The 20,061-nt window shown below is 62.2% G+C and overlaps 2 protein-coding genes across 3 annotated transcripts; both read right to left on the bottom strand.

Annotated features, from left to right (window-relative positions):
• Positions 1 to 116: 116 nt before the first annotated feature.
• Positions 117 to 3,696, bottom strand: FABP3 (fatty acid binding protein 3). Its single transcript, XM_053964813.1, has 4 exons — positions 3,532 to 3,696; positions 2,664 to 2,836; positions 551 to 652; positions 117 to 411 (listed from the first exon to the last, which is right to left on the bottom strand). The coding sequence occupies exons 1-4, from the start codon at positions 3,602 to 3,604 to the stop codon at positions 358 to 360; spliced, it is 402 nt and encodes a 133-aa protein (XP_053820788.1). The 5' UTR covers positions 3,605 to 3,696; the 3' UTR covers positions 117 to 357.
• Positions 3,697 to 7,069: 3,373 nt separating this feature from the next.
• On the bottom strand, positions 7,070 to 19,740 carry LOC128799942 (cAMP-dependent protein kinase inhibitor beta-like). 2 transcript variants are annotated; one of them, XM_053964814.1, is made up of 5 exons: positions 19,403 to 19,740; positions 10,962 to 11,135; positions 8,408 to 8,516; positions 7,999 to 8,150; positions 7,070 to 7,470 (listed from the first exon to the last, which is right to left on the bottom strand). In XM_053964814.1, exons 4-5 carry the CDS (start codon positions 8,141 to 8,143, stop codon positions 7,388 to 7,390), a joined length of 228 nt encoding a protein of 75 aa, XP_053820789.1. In that variant the 5' UTR covers positions 8,144 to 8,150; positions 8,408 to 8,516; positions 10,962 to 11,135; positions 19,403 to 19,740; the 3' UTR covers positions 7,070 to 7,387. The 2 variants fall into 2 exon arrangements, with proteins under 2 accessions (XP_053820789.1, XP_053820790.1); XM_053964815.1 differs by lacking the exon at positions 8,408 to 8,516.
• Between the last annotated feature and the right edge of the window lie 321 nt (positions 19,741 to 20,061).

The following is a 20,061-nucleotide window of genomic DNA, read 5'->3' as shown; positions in this document are numbered from 1 at the left end:
GCGTGGAGAGGCTGGCATGGGCTACTGGGACCACCGGCCATTAACCCCATCCCTGCCACCCCTGTGGGTGGGCACGTGCCAAAAACGCCTTTTCCCGAGAAAACCGAGCACAGAGCTGTAACAACACCTTTATTGTTTTTCCATGTGACTTTTCCCACTAGCAATTAAAAAAGAACCCAACAAACAAACCAGGAAACCACCACCCGAGCCCCTGGAGCCCCTGCAGGCGCCGGGCGGGGGCAGGGGCGGCCCCGGTGGGGCAGCGGCTCCGAGCCCACGGGAAGCCGTGCCTGGCACGGGGCCAGCAGGTGGGGACGATGTGGCACCGGGTGACAGGCAGGGGACCTGGGACAGCGCCTATGTCTCCTTCTCGTAGGTGCGGGTGGAGACGACGTTGCCCATGGTGAGAGTCTGGGGGCAGAGAGGTGGCAGGAGTTAGTGCTGCCTTGCCCCGCTCCGAGCTGACCCACTTCAAACCATTTCTGAGGCAGGAACCTCAGAATAAAACCAGTTCCGAGGTGGGAACGTCCGAATAAAACCAGCTCCTTACCAAAATTAACTTCCCATCCTTCAGCTCTCGGACCAGCGTTGTCTCCTTCCCGTCCCACTTCTGCACGTGGACGAGTTTGCCTCCATCCAGTGTGACCAAGGACTGCAGGGAGGGATTCAGACCCACAGTTACTTTCCTCTCCGGGGTTCCTGGGCTCGGAGGGGGTTTATCCCTCAGACGGGACCCTGGAGCCCCGCAGGGCTCGGGATCAGCCTGGCGTGCCACTGTGGGGATGCCCACCTGGCACCATCCCCGCCTGGCTGCGTCAGCCCGGCCGGGATCCTGCGCTGGGTCAGAGCCTCGGCTGCTCCCCTGTGACCCCAGGTGCCACCGGCACGGTCACCCTGCCCTCCGTGCCCCGGGGCCACGTCCCGCTCCGGGGCCACCCGGACCTGTCCCGGCCGCCCTCCCAAGCGCGGATCGCCGGCTCCGGCCGGGACCGGAGAGGCGGGGCAGGGATCGGGGCTTGGAACCGAGGCTTCCCTGCCCTGCAGGGCCCGCCGAGGGGTTTTGGAGCGGCTGATGCGGCAAACGCGCCTCTGCTCGCCGCGCTGCTGTTTGCACAGCGCCGCTGCTGACTCAGCCCCGAGAGCCCGGCCCGTGCCAAGGTTACTGTGACAGCGCCGGCCACGGCACGCACAGCGGGGTTGTGCCGGGACAGGCGCTGGCACCAGCGCTGGCACCGCTTGCCTGTCCCCATCCTGCCCCGTGTCCCCCACCCAGCCCCTCCAGAGCCGGGCGCTGCCCCTCGCGTGCCCCCATGCCTTGGGTCTGTCCAGAGCTCAGGTGTGCCCCAGCCCCAGATCCCCACAAGGCTCTGGGTGCTCCCTCAGGCCCCAATTCCCCCCACAGCTGGGTCCCCCCACTGCTCAACTGTCCAAAACTTTGGGTACCTGCAGGGTTTGCGTGCCCCACAGCCAGAGGGCAGGGATGGATGGAGCACGGGGGAGAAATTCCTCCCTGGGAAGGGGTGAGGCCCTGGCACAGGGTGCTCAGAGCAGCTGGGGCTGCCCCTGGATCCCTGGCAGTGCCCAAGGCCAGGCTGGACACTGGGGCTGGGAGCAGCTGGGACAGCGGGAGGGAGGCTGGGCTGGCACTGGATGGGATTTCAGGTCCATTCCAACCCAAACCATTCCATGCTATCCTGGGTGCCCCACAACTCCCCGCACCCCATGGCTGACCCCACCTGCCCCATCCTGTCCAGCCCCGTGCCTCGGGCAGCCGTCCTGGCCCCGCTGACCCATCACGTGCCCTCTGGCCCGGCCGAGGGACACCCCAAGGGCACGTCCCGGGCTGTGGCAGCAGCTCCGGGCCGGTCACACGTTCCTGCTGCTTGAACAGCTTCCAGGAGCAGGGAGGGACCTCACACTCAGCCCCTTCCCCCAGCCTCACTCGAGCCCAGCCCTTTGTGCTTCCTGCTCTGGGGCCAGGAAAGGGTTTTGTGGCCGAAGAGCCCCCAGGTTCCTCCTGAGGTGGCTCCCGGGCTGGGTGTGGGGCACAGAGCTGCCAGCTGCTCCGTGCAGCTGGAATCTAGGAAAAATCAGGAGCTGGGCCACTCCTTCGAGGGAAAATGTCCCTGCAGGGTGGGAGAAGCCAGGAAAGTCACTGCTCTCTCTCAGGTGATTTTTTTTTCCTTGCTCTTACAGGGGGGAGCAGCCTGGCCTGGGATGAGCCCTTGGAGAGGCACCGAGCAGCTGGGATTGTCCCGGTGCTGCATCCCTGCAGCGCTGCCTGCCTGGGAGGGCAGGCACAGAGGGGAGTGGGCTCAAAAGAAAGGGGTCGTGCCCCTCTTCCCCCGGAGCACGGACACTTCCCACCACCCCACCACGGCCGCCGGCCTCCTCTTGAGCAAGCTGGCACTCGCCAGCCCGGCTCTTGCACAACCTTCCCGGCAGCTCCGTCCTGCCCCGGGAGAGCCCAGCTGCAAAACGGATCCCGGGGGGGCTGCCTGGCCGGGAGCGGGCTCGAGCAGCGGCCCCGGCGGGCACAGAGGAGTTCCCCTTGCACAGGCAGCCAGGATGGAGCCCCGGAGGCACGGGCTGTCGGAGCGATCCCCCGGAGCCCGCAGAGCCTTTCGGGGGTGCCGCGGGGCGGGGCGGGGCTGGGCGCTCACCTTGACGTGCCTGTCGTCCGCCGTGGTCTCGTCGAACTCCTCGCCCAGCTTGAAGGTGATCTCGGTGTTCTTGAAGGTGCTCTGGGTCTTCACGGTGACCTTGTCGCCGTTCAGCTCGATGACGGTGGTGGGCTTGGTGAAGCCGGCCACTTGCCGCGTGGCGAAGCCCACGCCTGGGGACCGAGGGGTGAGGCCGTGTGGAGGGGCACGATGCAGCCACCCAGCCCCGGCATCCCCCCCGAGCTCTTCCTCCCCGTGCTGGCGGAGGGTGAACCCCAAACCCGCTGCCCGCTCATGGTCCTGGGGGGCTCCGTGCGCCCCCGGGGCAGGAGCAGAGAGGGGGGGCCCGGGAGGGATGGATCCGGGAGCAGCACCCAGCAGCCCCTGAGCTGCGTGAGGGGGGGGGCTGCTGTCTGTCCCCCCCCTTCCCTGCCCTGCCCTGGGCTGGGGGACTCCCCCTGACCACGCTGGGGCTGGCTCGTGGGGGGCTCGGGGGCTGGGAAAGGCTGGGGGGGTCCTGAGCGGCCCCCAGCACCCACGGGGGGCATCTCATCCCTCCAGCCTCTGCCAAAGGCTGCCCCCGGGGGGGGGGGGCACGGGAAGGACGCGACCCCTCACCCAGCCCGAGACCCCCTCACCCAGCCCGACATCCCCTCACCAGCCCAGCCCCACGTGCACAAAACCCCAGTGCCCCCCTAAACCAGCCACGGAGGCAGCAGCGACTTCTCCGCCGCCTGCAGCCCCCCCAGGCAGACCCCCGGAGGGAGGCGGGGGTTCACCAGGCAAACTGGGGGGGCACAGAAAAAAAACAAACGGGTGAAAAAGGGGTGATGTGACTCCGAATCCGCTCTCAGCCGCGCCCACTCACCCAGCGCCTTCATGTACTCATCGAAATTGTTGGTGTCCACCAGCTTCCAGGTGCCCACGAAGGCGTCGACCATGGCGAGGGGGCGCGGGGGGGCCGCAGACACGCGGGGGTCCGGCCGGCTGCGAGCGTGGCACCGCCTGCAGCTGCTCCGGCCCCGCAGCCGCCTTAAATAATGTCCTCATCACATGATTGGAAAGAGCACAACGCGCTCCAGAAATACTCCCCGGCAGCGCTGCCAGCGGCCACCCCGGCCCGGCCACCCGCCCCCGGCCACCGCCCCCCGCCCGACCCCCCGGCTGCGGCAGGGATGGGCACAGCGAGAGGGGCACTCGTGTCGTGAGCTGTGCCCGGGCTCTGCGGGGCACGGCGGGCACGGGGGTGAGGGCTGGGGGGGCGCTGAGGTGGGCACGGGGGGTGTGTGCCCAGCCCAGGTGGTCCCGTGGGTGCGTGGGGAGGGGCAGCTGCCGCTCCCGGGCACGGTCAGGGCGTGGGGACAGCGAGAGTGGTGATGCCCTTTAGGGACGCGAGTGGCGGGGACAGGGGAGCCTGAGCTGGGGAAACTGAGGCACGGGGACAGGGGAGCTGAGCTGGGGAAACTGAGGCACGGGGACAGGGGAGCTGAGCTGGGGAAACTGAGGCACGGGGAGCAGGGAGCACCGCGGGGTGTGGGGTGGGTGGGGATACGTGTGGGGACTCCAGGAGAGCGTGGGGACTTGTGAGACACCCCCTCAGTTCCGTGTGTCTGTGGGGACGCGTGAGCCGGTCCCCGCTCGGTGTGCCTGTGTGTGTGGGCACGTGTGTGTGACCCTGTCCCCTCCCTGTGTGCGTGGGGACACACGCGTGTGCCCCCAGTGGTGCTTTGGGTGCCGGGGGGACGCTGGGGACAAGCACGGGCACGGGGCTGTGGGACCCCAGCAGGTGCCCCCCATCTCCCCGTGCTTTGGGCTCCAGCGCATCCCCAGCCCCTTCCCAGCGTGGCTGAGGTCACCCCTGGCCGTGGGATTCGGTGTCCCCTGGACCCCAGGGGACGGTGCCCACTCCTGCCCCCACCCCCGGGTCGCGGAGGGACCCAGCTGGGGGCTCAGGTGTCCCCGAGCCCCGCGGCTGCAGCGTGTCCCCTTGTCTTGGGGACTTGGGGGTCAAAGGCAGCAGGGCCATGAGGGACCGGGGACACTTTCTCCCTGTCCCTGGCCTCTGGGTGACACCGCAGACACCCAAAAATAGCCGGAGCTCGTGTTCAGCGTCCTCCTGCTGACACTGCCACCGAGCGGGACCCCTCACCTCGTGCCCTGGGGGCACAGGAGCCGTCCCGTGGGATGGGTGTCCCCTGTCCCGCCTGGGACACTGGGACACTCTGCTTGCCAGGGTCACAAGGACAATTCATTCCCCAGGGAGACAGAGCCCCCATGGCCTGGGGGGACACAGAGGGCACGGACTGTCCTCTGTCCCCTCACCTGCGTGTCCCAAACCCGCACAGTCCTGTCCCCTTTCCACAACGGCACCGTGAGACGGGGGCTTGGACAGGAACAGCTGCCCTGGCACAGGGACACCCCAGCACAGGGACACCCCAATATAGGGGCACCCCAATATAGGGACACCCACTGACAGAGACACCCCAGCACAGGGACACCCCAGTATAGGGACACCCACTGACAGGGACACCCCAATATAGGGACACCCCAATATAGGGACACCCACTGACAGGGACACCCCAATATAGGGGCACCCCAATATAGGGACACCCCAATATAGGGACACCCACTGACAGAGACACCCCAGCACAGGGACACCCCAATATAGGGACACCCCAATATAGGGACACCCACTGACAGGGACACCCCAGCACAGGGACACCCCAATATAGGGACACCCACTGACAGGGACACCCACTGACAGGGACACCCCAGCACAGGGACACCCCAGTATAGGGACACCCCAATATAGGGACACCCACTGACAGGGACACCCCAGCACAGGGACACCCCAATATAGGGACACCCACTGACAGGGACACCCCAATATAGAGGCACCCCAATATAGGGACTCCCACTGACAGGGACACCCCAGCATATGCACATGGATGCACACACACACACACACACACACACATGGATGCACACACACACACAGATGTGTCCCTGCATACACACACAAATGGATGCACACACACACACATGGATGCACACACACACACACGGATGCACACACACACGGATGCACACACACACACGGATGTGTCCCTGCACACACACACACACACGGATGCACACACACACACACGGATGCACACACACACACACGGATGCACACACACACACACGGATGCACACACACACGGATGCACACACACACACGGATGCCCGTGCACATGGGTGCCCGTGGATGCCCCCACACACGGGACTCCATGCCCGTGAATGCCCACATAAACGAGTGCCCATGAGCACACAGGTGCCCCCACACAGCGATGCCAGTGTGTGGGGGTGCCCATGGCCCTGCACATGGATGCACGCACGCATGGGAGCCCATGACAACGTAAATGACACGCACAGGGGTGCCCGTGCACACGGGCTGCCATGCCCACGAATGCCCGTGTAAGTGGGTGCCCACGCCCGCAGGTGCCCATGCACACGGATGCCCACACACGGGGGTGCTCCTGCACGGGTCCACTCACACCCTCCCCTCCAGGACTGCCCTCCACGCCGAGGTGCCAGCGCCATGGGGTGCTGGGGACGGTGGCCCCGCCTGTGGCCCCGCACGGCTCTCCTGGTCCGCGGGCGGTGGCCAGAGGGGACCTGGGCTGCGGGATTCCTTTGCTGGTCCCACAGCGACAGCTATAGGTGACGGTCCGGGACGGGATGGGATGGAGGGATGGGGTGGGATGGGATGGGATGGGATGGGATGGGATGGGATGGGATGGGGATGGGATGGGATGGGATGGGATGAGTCCAGCTCCACGCCCGATCATCCTGCCCGGCTCCGGCCAGTGGCCAGCGACGCCCAGAGCCGGCAGAGGAGCCTCCAGTGCCCGGGCAGGAGGGTCCCATCCCGCCCTCTGGCAGAAGCAGAGGATTTGAGGAGCACGGCCAGAGCCTGGGAAAGCCCCACTCCGTGTCCCCCGCATCCCCAAACGCCGCAGGACCCGGCTGGCCCCGCCCGGGGCTGCGGGAGAGGATCCGGCGTGGGGACAGTGGGTGACCTGGCTCGGGGGGCTGGGGGTGCTCCAAAGAGCATCGCCCTGCTCCCCACCCCCAAACTCACCAGCACCCCCATCCCCGGGAGCGGGGACCACGCTGGGGTGCTCTGCTCCTCAGTGGGATCCCTCAGAGACGTGCTGGCAACCCGGGAGCTTTCCTTAAGGGCTGGGGGGCTCTCGGGTTGTGTTTTCCCACCTCACCCCCCCAAAACTTGGGAGTGGCTCCTGAGTCACCCAGAAGAAAGGCCAGGAGACGAGGTGGTACCCAAAAACATCACAGTGAACACCACACTCAGCAAGAAACACCCGTGGCTGCTCCTGCGGCCAGGAGGGCCCCCCCGGGACCCCCCCCGCGCTCGGCTCCGCCAAATGCCCCAGAAGAAAAATATTCCTCCCCCCGGGGAGGCCAAAACATGCCCTCCCCCCGCGAGTCCTGGCCCAGGGCGTGGGTGGGAATCGCCCCTCGGTCACGGCAGGTCCCCTCCATGTCCCCTCCGTGTCCCCGCCACGCACTGCTCCCCCATGGCCGGGGGGACGCTCCAGGGTCTCGCTGCGGCAGCACCGAGGAAATCCCAGCGGACTCCGGCTGTGCCAGGAAAGCTGGGCTGGTCCTCCACAGCCTCCTCCTTCCTCCGCCGGTCACAAATGTCCCCCCGGGCGGGGTTAGGACGTGTCCTTCAGCTCGGGGCTGGGGGGCTGCGGGGAGGGCACCTCCGCTGAGGGCGACTGCATGTCCTGGGCACTGCCTGCCAGGAGAGACGGGGAGAGGGGTCAGAGCATGGAATCACAGAATCACTGAGGCTGGAAAAGTGCTCCAAGAGCATGGAGTCAAACCTGTGCCCGATGCCCGCCTTGTCCCCAGCCCAGTGACCAGGCCCCATCCAGGGATGGGCACTCCAAACCTCCCTGGGCAGTTCCAATGCCTGAGCACCCTTTCCATGGGGAAATTTTCCCCCATATCCAACCTGGACCTCCCATGGCCGTTCCCTCTCCTCCTGTCCCTGTTCCCTGGAGCAGAGCCCGACCCCCCCGGCTGTCCCCTCCTGGCAGGAGCTGTGCACAGCCACAAGGTCCCCCCTGAGGCTCCTTTTCTCCAGGCTGAGCCCCTTCCCAGCTCCCTCAGCCCCTCCTGGGGCTCCAGACCCTTCCCAGCTCTGTTCCCTTCCCTGGACTCGCTCCAGCCCCTCAGGGTCCTTGTCCCTAAGCAGGGGATGAACACGGGACCCCCTGTCCCTGCTCTCTCCACATCCTCCCCCCTCCTCCGGGTCACCCACCTGCGCTCAGGGACATCTCGGCCAGTTTGAGGGGCAGGTCGGCGGGGCTGACGCCGGCGGGCGAGCCCAGGATGTCGGGCAGGGCATTGCGCCGGCCCGTCCTGCCGGAGGATGCGAAGTCCAGCACGGGTTCCACCTCGGTCATGCTAACCCTGGGGAGAGATGTCCCCTCTGTCACCCCCGGAGCACAGCGAGCTAAAGGGCCCCGGCTCTGCTCGGGGCTGGGCGCTCTGGTGCCCTCTTCTCCCCCCTGCACTCCCTCTGCTGACAGGAGCAAAGGCAGGGCCACCCCGCTGCCCCTGGACTCGCCACGGCCACCCGGGCACCTCCGGGTGCTCTGGTCTCTGCTGGTCACTGCAGCCTGGAGGGAGGGGAGTCCCACCGACCCCCCCACCCCCGGCAGCCTTACCGGGCACCCTCCAGCCTGGCCTGGCACCGCGTCTGCCCCGTGCCCAGGTGAGGGACGGACACCACGGGGGACAGGGATCCCTCCTGGCTGGGTCCCCTCGGGCTCTGACCTGGGGGAGGCAGAGCAGGGGGTCAGCAATGGGCCCGGGGGAAAGGGAGGGGAGAGAGTCTGGGGGGACAACAGACTGTGTCCACATGGGAGCACCCAGAGCACCCTGAGCCGCGTCATGGGATGGGTGGATGACGGATGGATGGATGGGGGTGGATGGATGAATGATGGATGGATGGATGGATGATGGATGGATGGATGGATGGATGGATGGATGATGGATGGATGGATTGATGGATGATGGATGGATGGATGATGGATGGATGGATGATGATGGATGGATGGATGGATGGATGGATGGATGGATGGATTGATGGATGGATGGATGGATGGATGGATGATGGATGGATGGATGATGGATGGACGGACAGATGATGGATGATGGATGGATGGATGGATGGATTGATGGATGGATGGATGGATGGATGATGGATGGATGGATGATGGATGGATGATGGATGGATGATGATGGATGGATGGATGGATGGATGGATGATGGATGGATGATGGATGGATGATGGATGATGGATGGATGGATGATGGATGGATGATGGATGGATGATGGATGGATGGATGATGGATGGATGATGGATGGATGGATGATGGATGGATGGATGGATGGATGGATGGATGGATGGATGATGGATGGATGGATGGATGGATGATGGATGGATGGGGGTGGATGGATGAATGATTGATGGATGGATGATGGATGGATGGATGGATGATGGATGGATGATGGATGATGGATGGATGGATGATGGATGGATGGATGATGGATGGATGATGGATGATGGATGGATGGATGATGGATGGATGGATGATGATGGATGGATGATGGATGGATGGATGATGGATGGATGGATGATGGATGGATGATGGATGGATGATGATGGATGGATGGATGGATGGATGGATGATGGATGGATGATGGATGCATGATGGATGGATGGATGGATGATGGATGGATGATGATGGATGATGGATGATGGATGATGGATGGATGATGGATGATGGATGGATGGATGGATGGATGATGGATGGATGGATGGATGATGGATGGATGATGGATGGATGGATGGATGGATGGATGGATGGATGGATGGATGGATGATGGATGGATGGATGGATCGATGGATGGATGGATGGATGATGGATGGATGGATGGATCGATGGATGGATGGATGGATGATGGATGGATGGATGGATGGATGGATGATGGATGGATGATGGATGATGGATGGATGGATGGATGGATGGATGGATGGATGGATGGATGGATGATGGATGATGGATGGATGGATGATGGATGGATGGATGGATGGATGGATGGATCGATGGATGGATGGATGGATGATGGATGGATGGATGGATGAATGGATGGATGGATGGATGGATGGATGGATGGATGATGATGGATGGATGGATGGATGGATGGATGGATGGATGGATGATGGATGATGGATGATGGATGGATGGATGGATGGATGGATGGATGGATGGATGGATGGATGGATGATGGATGATGATGGATGGATGGATGAATGGATGGATGATGGATGGATGGATGGATGGATGGATGGATGGATGGATGATGATGGATGGATGGATGATGGATGGATGATGGATGGATGATGGATGATGGATGGATGGATGGATGGATGGATGGATGATGGATGGATGGATGGATGATGGATGGATGGATGATGGATGGATGATGGATGGATGGATGGATGGATGGATGGATGGATGGATGGATGGATGGATGGATGATGATGGATGGATGGATGGATGATGGATGGATGGATGGATGGATGGATGGATGGATGGATGGATGGAAGGATGGATGATGGATGGATGGATGGATGGATGGATGGAAGGATGGATTGGTGGATGGATGGATGGATGAGGGATGGATGATGGATGGATGCAGGGATGGGGATGCAGAGGTAACAGGGAGGGAGGCTGAGCCAGCACTGCCAGGGAACCGCGTGGAGTCCCCAACCTGGGGACATCACTGTGTCCCTTGGAGAGTGGCTCTTGCTGAGCCAGGCAGGCAGCAGCAGTGCTGGGGTGCCCTGGGTGTGTGGGGACACTCCTGGGAAGCCGCCGGAACCAGGAAAATCCAACTGGCATGGAGCCATCCAGTTGCCCTGGATGTGCTGCTGGGACCTTCTCGAGGTGTTTGCTCAGCTCTGGAAACACTTCGGGCTTTTGCCATGGGAGGTGGGAGTGGCACAGGGGTGGCACAAGGGTGACAAAGGGGTGGCACAGGGGTGGCACATGTTGGCAGGGACAAGGGGCCCTCCACCCCCCAAATCCCCTCCACCCCCCACAGAGCACAGGGACCTCAGACCACCGCCCCAGCAGCCCCATCGCCTCTGGGCCACACGTTGGTGGCAACGCTGGGACTGGTGTCCCCAAGGTGGTGGCAGTGTGAACTCACCGGTGTCCCGCTGGGAATTCCTGCTGGCAATCAGTGCTGGGAGTCACTGGGAGTCACTGGGAATCCCTGGGAGTCACTGGGAGTCACTGGGAATCCCTGCTGGGAATCACTGCAGGGAGGACGAGCCAAGGTCCTTGGGCGCAGGCTCTGTGTGCACGGGAGGGGTGAGCACAGCTGCGGGGAGGGGGAGAAATAAATGATTAACCCGGGAGGTGATTAGTGATTCGTTAATTAGTGATCAGTGCTGGGGTGGCTGTACCATGAGGGGCAGGACCTGGGTGCTGCTCAGGGGGGAAACTGAGGCACGGGGCCGGGCTGGTGGTGACAAAGGCAGGGGTGGGGACAAAGGTTCCCCGTACACCTGCATGGCCATTGCCCTCCGGAGCCACCTGCACTGCTCCAGCACCGGTGTGGGCAGTGCCACAGGTGTGAACGGTCACAGGTGTGTGCAGTGCCACAGGTGTGAACTGTCACATATGTGTGTGCAGTGTCACAGGTGTGTGCAGTGCCACAGGTGTGAACTGTCACATATGTGTGTGCAGTGTCACAGGTGTGTGCAGTGCCACAGGTGTGAACTGTCACATATGTGTGTGCAGTGTCACAGGTGTGTGCAGTGTCACAGGTGTGTGCAGTGCCACAGGTGTGAACTGTCACAGGTGTGTGCAGTGTCACAGGTGTGTGCAGTGTCACAGGTGTGTGCATTGTCACAGGTGTGTGCAGTGTCACACATTGTGCAGTGTCACACGTTGTGCAGTGTCACATGTGTGTGCAGTGTCACAGGTGTGTGCATTGTCACAGGTGTGTGCAGTGTCACACGTTGTGCAGTGTCACACGTTGTGCAGTGTCACATGTGTGTGCAGTGTCACAGGTGTGTGCACTGTCACATGTGTGTGCAGTGTCACAGGTGTGTGCAGTGTCACACATTGTGCAGTGTCACAGGTGTGTGCATTGTCACAGGTGTGTGCAGTGTTACACGTTGTGCAGTGTCACAGGTGTGGGCAGTGTCACAGGTGTGTGCAGTGTCACAGGTGTGTGCATTGTCACATGTGTGTGCACTGCCACATGTGTGTGCACTGCCACAGGTGTGTGCATTGTCACAGGTGTGTGCATTGTCTCGGGTGTGTGCAGTGTCACAGGTGCGTGCAGTGTCACAGGTGTGTGCAGTGTCACAAGTGTGTGCAGTGTCACGGGTGTGTGCACTGTCACAGGTGTGTGCAGTGTCACAGGTGTGTGCAGTGTCACAGGTGTGTGCATTGTCACAGGTGTGTGCAGTGTTACACCTTGTGCATTGTCACACGTTGTGCAGTGTCACACATTGTGCACTGTCACAGGTGTGTGCATTGTCTCGGGTGTGTGCAGTGTCACAGGTGTGTGCAGTGTCACAGGTGTGTGCATTGTCACAGGTGTGTGCCAGGAGCCCATCATGCTGTCCCTGCACCCCCGGGGACAATGTCCAAGCCACCAACACCTGCCCCATGCCAGCACCTCCAGGTCCCACAGGCAGTTCCAGCCCAAACGGGGCAAATCCCACCGGATAAACGCGGTGAGCGAGGATTTTCCCCTCTAAGCAGGGACAGTTTTGGTGGCTTAACGTGGTCTCAGCCTAAAAAAGCTCCTGGAGTCACATGGGAGGTCCTCGGGGCCGCTGGCTCCTGCTTTAATGCCCCTAATGGGATAGAGGAGGGAAGGGCAGAAATAAACCTTAATCCCTGCTGGAGATGGGCAGGGAAGGTGCTGGGAGAGGTGGAGGGAGGAGATGGACTGGGATGTGTTCCTTGGCCAGGTTCCCTGGGAATAGCAGAGCCCTGGAGGAGGGGAGCAAGGTGCTGAAGAGGCAGAGAAAGGTGAGACCCACCTGGGGGTGGGGCAGTCAAAGGAACCCAGGTCAGGGTCAAACACATCCGTGATGCCCTCAGCATCGGCGTGTCCCCTCCGACACAACTTTCTGGGGTTGCTGGGGGTGGCAGGGACCCCAAACTGCACCTGGAGCCCGGGAACCACCACGGACACACCACAGCTTTGCCAAACACATTCCCCCCACCTGAGACAACAAATCAGGAATGCTCCAGGAATGTAGGACCTGGGAAGTGTTACAGGAATCTTGAGGATTCATTTAACCACAAGGATTTGCTTCTCCAGCTTCTGAGCTGTTAGGGGTCATGAGCTCCTCTGGAAGGGGGTTTGGGGCATTTAATGATCTTGGCTTTCTCTCTCTGGGGGCTCCTCCTGCTCGTTTAATTCAACATTTTATGGGAATGCTGCAGCTTGGAACCAACCCTCCAAAAATCCACCAGCAGCCCTTCAACGCTGATGAACACGATGAAAAATGGGAAGGATTTAGCGAGATGAAACTGTAAAATGGAGTGGAATGGGAAGGAAAGTGATGCCCCAGGTCAGAAGGGAACGGGAGCATCACCCAGGAAAATGAGCCAGGAGTCCACACGGGAGGGAAATCCAATGGGGTTGGCTTAACCAGAGCCCGACAGCCACCAGACAGCCTGAGCAGCCCGGGAGCCGGGAGCAGCAGATGGCAATAATTAAACACAGGATAAAATCTGGAGAGCCGGGAGCTCTCCTGGGGAGGCAGCAGGTTCCGCTCCTCTCCAGGGGAGTGGCTGCTGGAGCCCCGGGGATGCTGAGCCAGGTGGGAACAGTCTGTGTCACCTGCCCAGGGACAGCTCCAGGATCCCAGGGAGAGGGAAGGAGGGGGATAAATACTGTCCTGAACTGCTGGGAAAGGGGGAAAAAGCTGCAGGAATGTGGGCTGGGGCAGGAATATTGAGCATGGAGGTGCAGAATGACTTTTGGAACAGGTTTTTTTTCCACACGAGGAAGTGTCTGCAGAGGATGATCCCTCCTGGTAGGGATGCAGCTTCCAGGACCCATTCCCATGGGATGCTGGCACCCCCCTGCCTGCCCTGGGTAGCAGAACTTCTCCAACCATGGCCTGGCATTTTCATCCCTAAATCCCCAGGATTCCAGGTGGGCCAGGCAGGAATTTGGGCCAGCTCGGATCTTGCTGGGCACCTTTGGAGTGATGGGCCAGGGTCAAGTGAGTGCAGGGATGCAAGTGAACCTGCATCCTGCTTGGAGCACCAGCAAGCTCTCCCACTGGTTTTTCCCCAATTTTCCTCTGGCTCTTTTCCTCCCTGGCTCTTTCCCAAAGCTCTGGGGAATTCTTCCAGTGGGATTTCTAAGCAGCTCCCCAAAGCTCTGGCACCTCTCGGTACCCACAGGGTTGGCTCTTCCCTAGGATTCCCTTCCCAGCAAAGCCCCTGTTCCAAAGGCTTCGGACAAGTGGCTCCCACTCCTTCCCTCTCTGTGGAGCAGCAGATCCTCCTTGCTGGGATAATTCCACTTCCAGAGGAATCCCCATCACCCTCTAAGCCCCTTCCCGTCGTGTCCTGCCTTGAGCTCTGACCTTCCTCCTGCTCTTGCACACTCATCCTCACATCCAGACCAGCTTTCCCTCTTCTCCACCACTCCTGTTTGTGCTTGGATTGTCTCACCCATGGATTTGGGAAATGCTGAAGGGTTTCTTTGTCCCCTCCATCACCCTCACATCCCTTCCCCTGCTTCCTGCCTGGTCCCCATCGCTGCCCTGCAGATGGGCAGGACCAGCTTTAGGCTCAGTCTCATCCTTGCTCACACTCAAATCCTGAATTATTCCACCCAGACATCTCCCTGGATCCCAGGGATCCTTTTAAAGATCAGCCTTCATCCTCTGCTTCCTTTTGCACAATTTAGGGTCTCACTGCCCAGAGCAGCCGGGGCTGCCCCTGCATCCCTGGCAGTGCCCAAGGCCAGGCTGGAATTGGGGCTGGGAGCACCTGGGACAGTGGGAGGTGTCCCTGCCATGGCAGGGTGGCACTGGATGAGCTTTAAGGTCCTTTCCAACCAGGGATTCTTTGACTCACTTTTTTAGTGTGGTTTTTTTTTTTTTTTTTTTCAGCTGTAGGACTCAGAATTTTTATTTCCACACAAAACCTGAGCTGCGTCCCAGCTAATACCAGCCCAGGCAGAGCATAAACCCTTCTCTTCACGGGCTCAGCTGGGCTTGTGGGACGCTGAGACCCAAATTCCTGTTGAAGGCAAGGAGAAGGAAGGGCTCTGAAATGGGACACTGGCAATCTCCATTGCCTGCAATTCCCGGCTTCCAGCAGGGCGATGTGCACGGGAGGAGGGGTTTGCTGCTGCCATCCGCGGAATGGAGCCGCGGCAGGAGCAGAGGCTCTGTTATTTCTCTGTCACTCAGGGAGATGATGGCAGAGTTCAGCTGTGCCTAAAATCCAAGCTGAGTCTGTCCAGAAGGGATTTCAGGCTCTTTGTAGAAACTGTCCCTTTGGTTTTTAACGCTGGAAACACAAGTCCTGCTTGCAGTGAACCCAGCTCTTGTGCTCCCAGACATCCAATCCTAAATTTCCCTGAGCAAACCCAAATTGTGCCAACCCAAACCCAGGTGCTTCCAGACCTGGGGGTGCTCACACCACATCCCACATCAGGGCTTGGCTTGCCCATGGGGCAGTGACCCCAGAGAAAATCCCCTCTGGATCCCGCAGGCCTGGATTGGGCCGGGGGGCAGCGCTCCAGAGGACTCAGCAGTTTAATCCTGGCACAACCCTGCTGAGCTCAGCATCTCCTACGAGTCCACACTGGGATAAAATCGAGGTGTTTTTCCCCTGGGAGCAGTGCGTGGTGCATCCTGGAAAGATGCTGAAAGCACCGGGCAAACCTGGGTGTGTGATTCCCTCTGGAGCACCCGGATTCCAGCCCTGGACAGGCCTGAGCTGCTCTAATTAGAGAGCAAAGCACCAAAGGCTCAGCGGGCAGAGGCACGAGGACATGGGCTGACACTGCAGGGCTTCATCCTGCATCCCAAACCTCCAGGAGAGGGCATGGAAAACCTGGAGAACCTCAGCTGTGCTGCCCACGGCGCCCAGAGAGGGAATGGCCAAATCCCAGCTGCTCTTCCCCATCCTCTGAGGCTCCCAGCCCAGCACACATCCCTGCTTCCCACCCCTCCTGCTCTCCCCTGGGATCCCAGCTCTCCCCTGGGGAACGTTTCCATCACTTTGTGCCCATAACGAGGATTGCTGGCTTTTCCCAGCACGTGGAGCAGGGTTTGTGGAGGCTGCGAGGGGCGAGCTCCCTCTGCCAGGAGGCACTCGGGGCTCTGGGAATGCTGCTGCTGGCAGGGATGGAGCTGCCTGGCAGGAGGGCATCCCTGGGGCAGGGATCAGCTCCCTGGCCAGCTCTGATCCGTGTGCTGGGTAAAGCACGGGCGGGACAGCGGCTCAGGGACAGCAGGAGGGTCCCCTCTGCAGCACCAGGGGTGTGAAAAGCACCCAGAAACCGCCAGCCATGGCTATTCCCTGTGGGAACACGGCTAATCCCCAGGGCTGGCAGCCCTGACTTCCCAGTGCCAGGGGAAGGGGACAGCTCTGGGATCCAACCTGGCACCAGCAGGGAGAGACACTCACCCCACAGTGGCTTGGGAGGGGAGGGGAAGGGAAGGGAAGGGAAGGGAAGGGAAGGGAAGGGAAGGGAAGGGAAGGGAAGGGAAGGGAAGGGAAGGGAAGGGAAGGGAAGGGAAGGGAAGGGAAGGGAAGGGAAGGGAAGGGAAGGACCCCACCCCATCCCAGGGAGGAATGGAAGCTGCTCCAGCCACCCCAGCCAGGTGTTCTCCAGCCTGTAGGCCGTGACCTGTTCCAGAGCTATTCCTATTCCATCCTCCACCCACATCAGTTAATTCCCTTTAATTAACTGATTAAAGGTAATCAGCTGGAGTGGTGGGAGGAGCACAGGAATTCCTACTGGGGAGTTTGGGTGCCCATCAGGGACCCTACAAAGGAGCTGGGTGAGCCTCCCTTCCCCACATTCCTCAGCCCCATCGGCTGCATCCGGGTCCTTTTTGAGTCCAAGGGGGAAACACCACGGCCCCTTTGGCATGAGGGGGATGGGAGCCACCCCCAGCCCCACGAGATGGAGCTGGCACCTGGATAGCCCAGCCTGGATAGCCTGGATAACCCAGCCTGGATAGCCCAGCCTGGATAACCTGGATAACCCAGCCTGGATAGCCCAGCCTGGATAGCCCAGCTCCGTTCTGGGAGTCAGGGGAGTCAACAGCAGCTCCGTGGGGAAGGAAGGGATCTAATGAGGGTAATTAGGGTGATTGAGCCCTAGGTAATGGAGCTCCCAGCAGAACCCTCAGTTCCCTGCTCCGACACGCCACAAACTGTAATTTTGCATAATAAAACCAGGTAATTTTGCATAATGAACGTGTCACCCACATCCACAGAAGTTCCATTCCTCGCCAGGTTCAGGCTCCCTCCTCCCCAAAGGGTTTTCTACCTCTGCTCCAGCCTGAGCATCCCGGGTGGGGCTGACTGACACGACCCAGGGACGGGGACACCCTCGGTTCTCCTGGCTGTGGAGCCGTGGGTGGCACCGGGGATTGGTGCCAGGGGAAACCCAGGGAGCTGTGGGCTGCCACGGGGTGCCAGCTGGGTGCCACCAAGCACATCCCAGGGAGTGCCACGGGCTGGGTGACACCGGAGCTCGTGCACCACGGGAGCCTCATCTCCCTGCACGAGCTCCTTCTCCTCCATCTGCCACTGGAGAGGACCCTGGTGCAGCTGGGAATGGGAGTGGAGGGGGCTCCCAGCCCGGCCAGAGCACTGGGATAAGTGCAGGCACCCAGAATTCCGGGGAGCAGAGGCAGATGAGGCTTCCCTGGGAGCTCTGGCTCTCCGGGGAGCCCCGGGCATGGCTTCCCCCAGCCCCGGGGTGCCGGCGGATCCTTCCCACTGCAGCTCAGCCGAGGGGGAGCTGGAAAACTTCCAGGACACCCAGCCCTGAGGCAGCAGCCCCCACCGGGCAGTGAGGCCTTGCGTGGAGGTGATCCAGATGTTTCCATCTGGTGGGAGCACCATCAGGATCCTCCAGCTGTCACCACCAGCCTGTGACAAACCCCCAGCCCCTGGGAAGCCGGCAGGGAGGGGACCAACAGCCAAGGAGGGAAGAAATCCGTGCAGGTGCTCTGGGATCAGGGGCACGGCTGGAAATCCGGGATGGAGCAGAGCCGCTTCCAATGGCCCAGGGCTGAGCCAGGAGCTGGAATTGTTCATTGCAAGAGCCAAGGGAGCTGGAATTGGCTGTTCCAGGAGCTGGAATTGCCCGTTCCAGGAGCCAAGGGAGCTGGAATTGCCCATTCCAGGTGCCAAAGGCAGAGCAGGGCCAGGGTCCCCATCCTGTTCATGGTGCCAGGTCCCCCAAGGTCTGGAGCACCCAGCAGAGCTCCTCCAGCTGCCCCAGGAGCTGAAGCCCAAGGTCTCCTCAGAACCAAACCCCAGGGCCTCCCCAAGAGCACCCCCACTCTGCCTCCCAGCATGCCAGTCCGGGGAGAAATGCTGGGATCCCCTCAATTTAAAGAAGTGAGAATCTGGCTCTGCCACCACCCCTCCCCTTCCCATCTCCTGCTTTCTGGGGGGAGATGGTGCTGAGCAGGTGAAGGGTGAGGACAGGGGGACAGTGGCAGGGCTGTGTCCTTTTGTGACAGCGAGGACTGAGGTGTCCCTTGGTGGACACCCCAAGGTCACGGGCTGGGAGCTTTCGGGGTGAGCACGGGACATCCTGCCTCTGCCACCTCCGCGGTGGCACTGCCACCCAGCCAGGGGACAGCAGCCAGCTCCGGGGACCAAAGGGACGCGATCCAAGCATCTGCAGGGGCAATCTGCCAAAACGATGCCCCGAAGGCAGGGAGGAGGGGCTGTCCCTGGGGGAAGCCCTTTCCTCCCGGGAGGAAACACCGCGGGAGCGTGTCCCCTGCACGGGGGGTGCTCAGCCCTGGGGGGACTCCCCGTGCCTGGGGACCCCCGCAGCTCCCCGGGCCCAAACCGTCTGGGAAGCTCCAACCCGGGAAGCGGAGGGCTGGAGCTGGGGGTGGGGGTAGAAGCGGTAGCTGGGAGGAGGACGGGGCAGGGGGAAATGTGGAGGGGGCAGCGGTGACCCGGGACATGCAGGGGGTGGGTGCCAGGGCGCGCCAGGGGTGCCGCCATGGGGGTTGATCTGAATGCCCACCTTGCTCGGTGCCTCAGCACTGCTCCCCCACATCCTCCCCTGAGCCCCCTGCCCCTGGGGAGGGTGGGCACAGACACCCCAAGCCTTCGAGAGGCACCCCACCGCAGCTGCTGCCAACTTTCGCCCCCCCAAAAACCCATCTGTCCCCGAGGCCACCACCATCCCCTGACCCCCGGCCTCTCCACCTTCCCAGGGAGGTGCCCGGGGTGGGCACCTCCTTCCCAGGGTGGGCACCCAGTCCAGGGTGGGCACCAATCCCCGGGGCGGGCGCCTGGTCCCTCGCCCCGGTGAGCCCGGGGCACCCTCCGCGGTGGCCCAGGGCCTCGGTGCCACCGCGTCACCTGCGCCCAGCAGCCGCTCACCTGGTGCCAGCAGCGATCCCGGTACCGGTGCCGAGGCCGCTGGTGATGGTGACACCGAAGGTGATGCTGCTGCCGGGGCCGGGGGCGATGGGATGTCGGTGCCGGGGGCGATGGGATGTCGGTGCCGGGGGCGATGCCGGTGCCGCTGTTGATGCTGATTCCGGTGTCAGCGCCGGTGCCGACGGTGATGCCGGTGCCGGTGCCGGTGCCGGTGCCAGCCCCGCTGCCGGGGGAAGGATGCTCCGCGCTCGGCAGGAGCCGCGGGGAAGCCTCCGGCTCCAGGCGGCCCTGGGGCACCCGGGGCCGAGCCGCCGCCGCCGCCGCCCGCCCAGCGCCGCCGCTCCCGCCCGGCCCGGCCCCCGCTCGGCGCGGGGGGGACCCAGCGCCGGCCCCGCCCGCCGCCCCCCCTCTCCCCCCGCCGCCGGGGCCGCCCCTCGGCCCCCCCCCCTCCCCCCCCCCCGGGCTGCTGTGTCCCCGCGTCCCCCCGCGCTGGCACGAGGGGAGGGAGTGCTGTGACATTGTGACATCCCCCCGGGTCCCAAGCTCCGGGTGACTCTGCCCCGCTTGGACCCCCCAGCCCGGGCGGGGGCTCGCAGCCCGGCGTGGCCACCAGCCCTGCTCGGGGAAATGGGTAAATTTCCCTCCGATTTCCTCTGGAT

This window comes from Vidua chalybeata, chromosome 25, assembly GCF_026979565.1.
Source record: "Vidua chalybeata isolate OUT-0048 chromosome 25, bVidCha1 merged haplotype, whole genome shotgun sequence".
In the NCBI taxonomy this organism is placed as follows: Eukaryota; Metazoa; Chordata; class Aves; order Passeriformes; family Viduidae; genus Vidua; species Vidua chalybeata.
Note: the sequence above shows the minus strand (reverse complement) of the source record. Positions and strands in the feature narration are given on the sequence as shown.

Bases quoted from the DNA above. Each gene is read 5' to 3' on its own strand.
- FABP3 (XM_053964813.1), bottom strand. From the start codon at position 3,604: ATGGTCGACGCCTTCGTGGGCACCTGGAAGCTGGTGGACACCAACAAT. The intron at 653-2,663 runs GTGAGCGCCCAG...CCCTCCCTGCAG, and splicing joins CGGACGACAGGCACGTCAAG to TCCTTGGTCACACTGGATGG. The intron at 412-550 runs GTAAGGAGCTGG...CTCTGCCCCCAG, and splicing joins AGGATGGGAAGTTAATTTTG to ACTCTCACCATGGGCAACGT.
- LOC128799942 (XM_053964814.1), bottom strand. From the start codon at position 8,143: ATGACCGAGGTGGAACCCGTGCTGGACTTCGCATCCTCCGGCAGGACG. The intron at 7,471-7,998 runs GTGGGTGACCCG...CTCTCCTGGCAG, and splicing joins CGAGATGTCCCTGAGCGCAG to GCAGTGCCCAGGACATGCAG.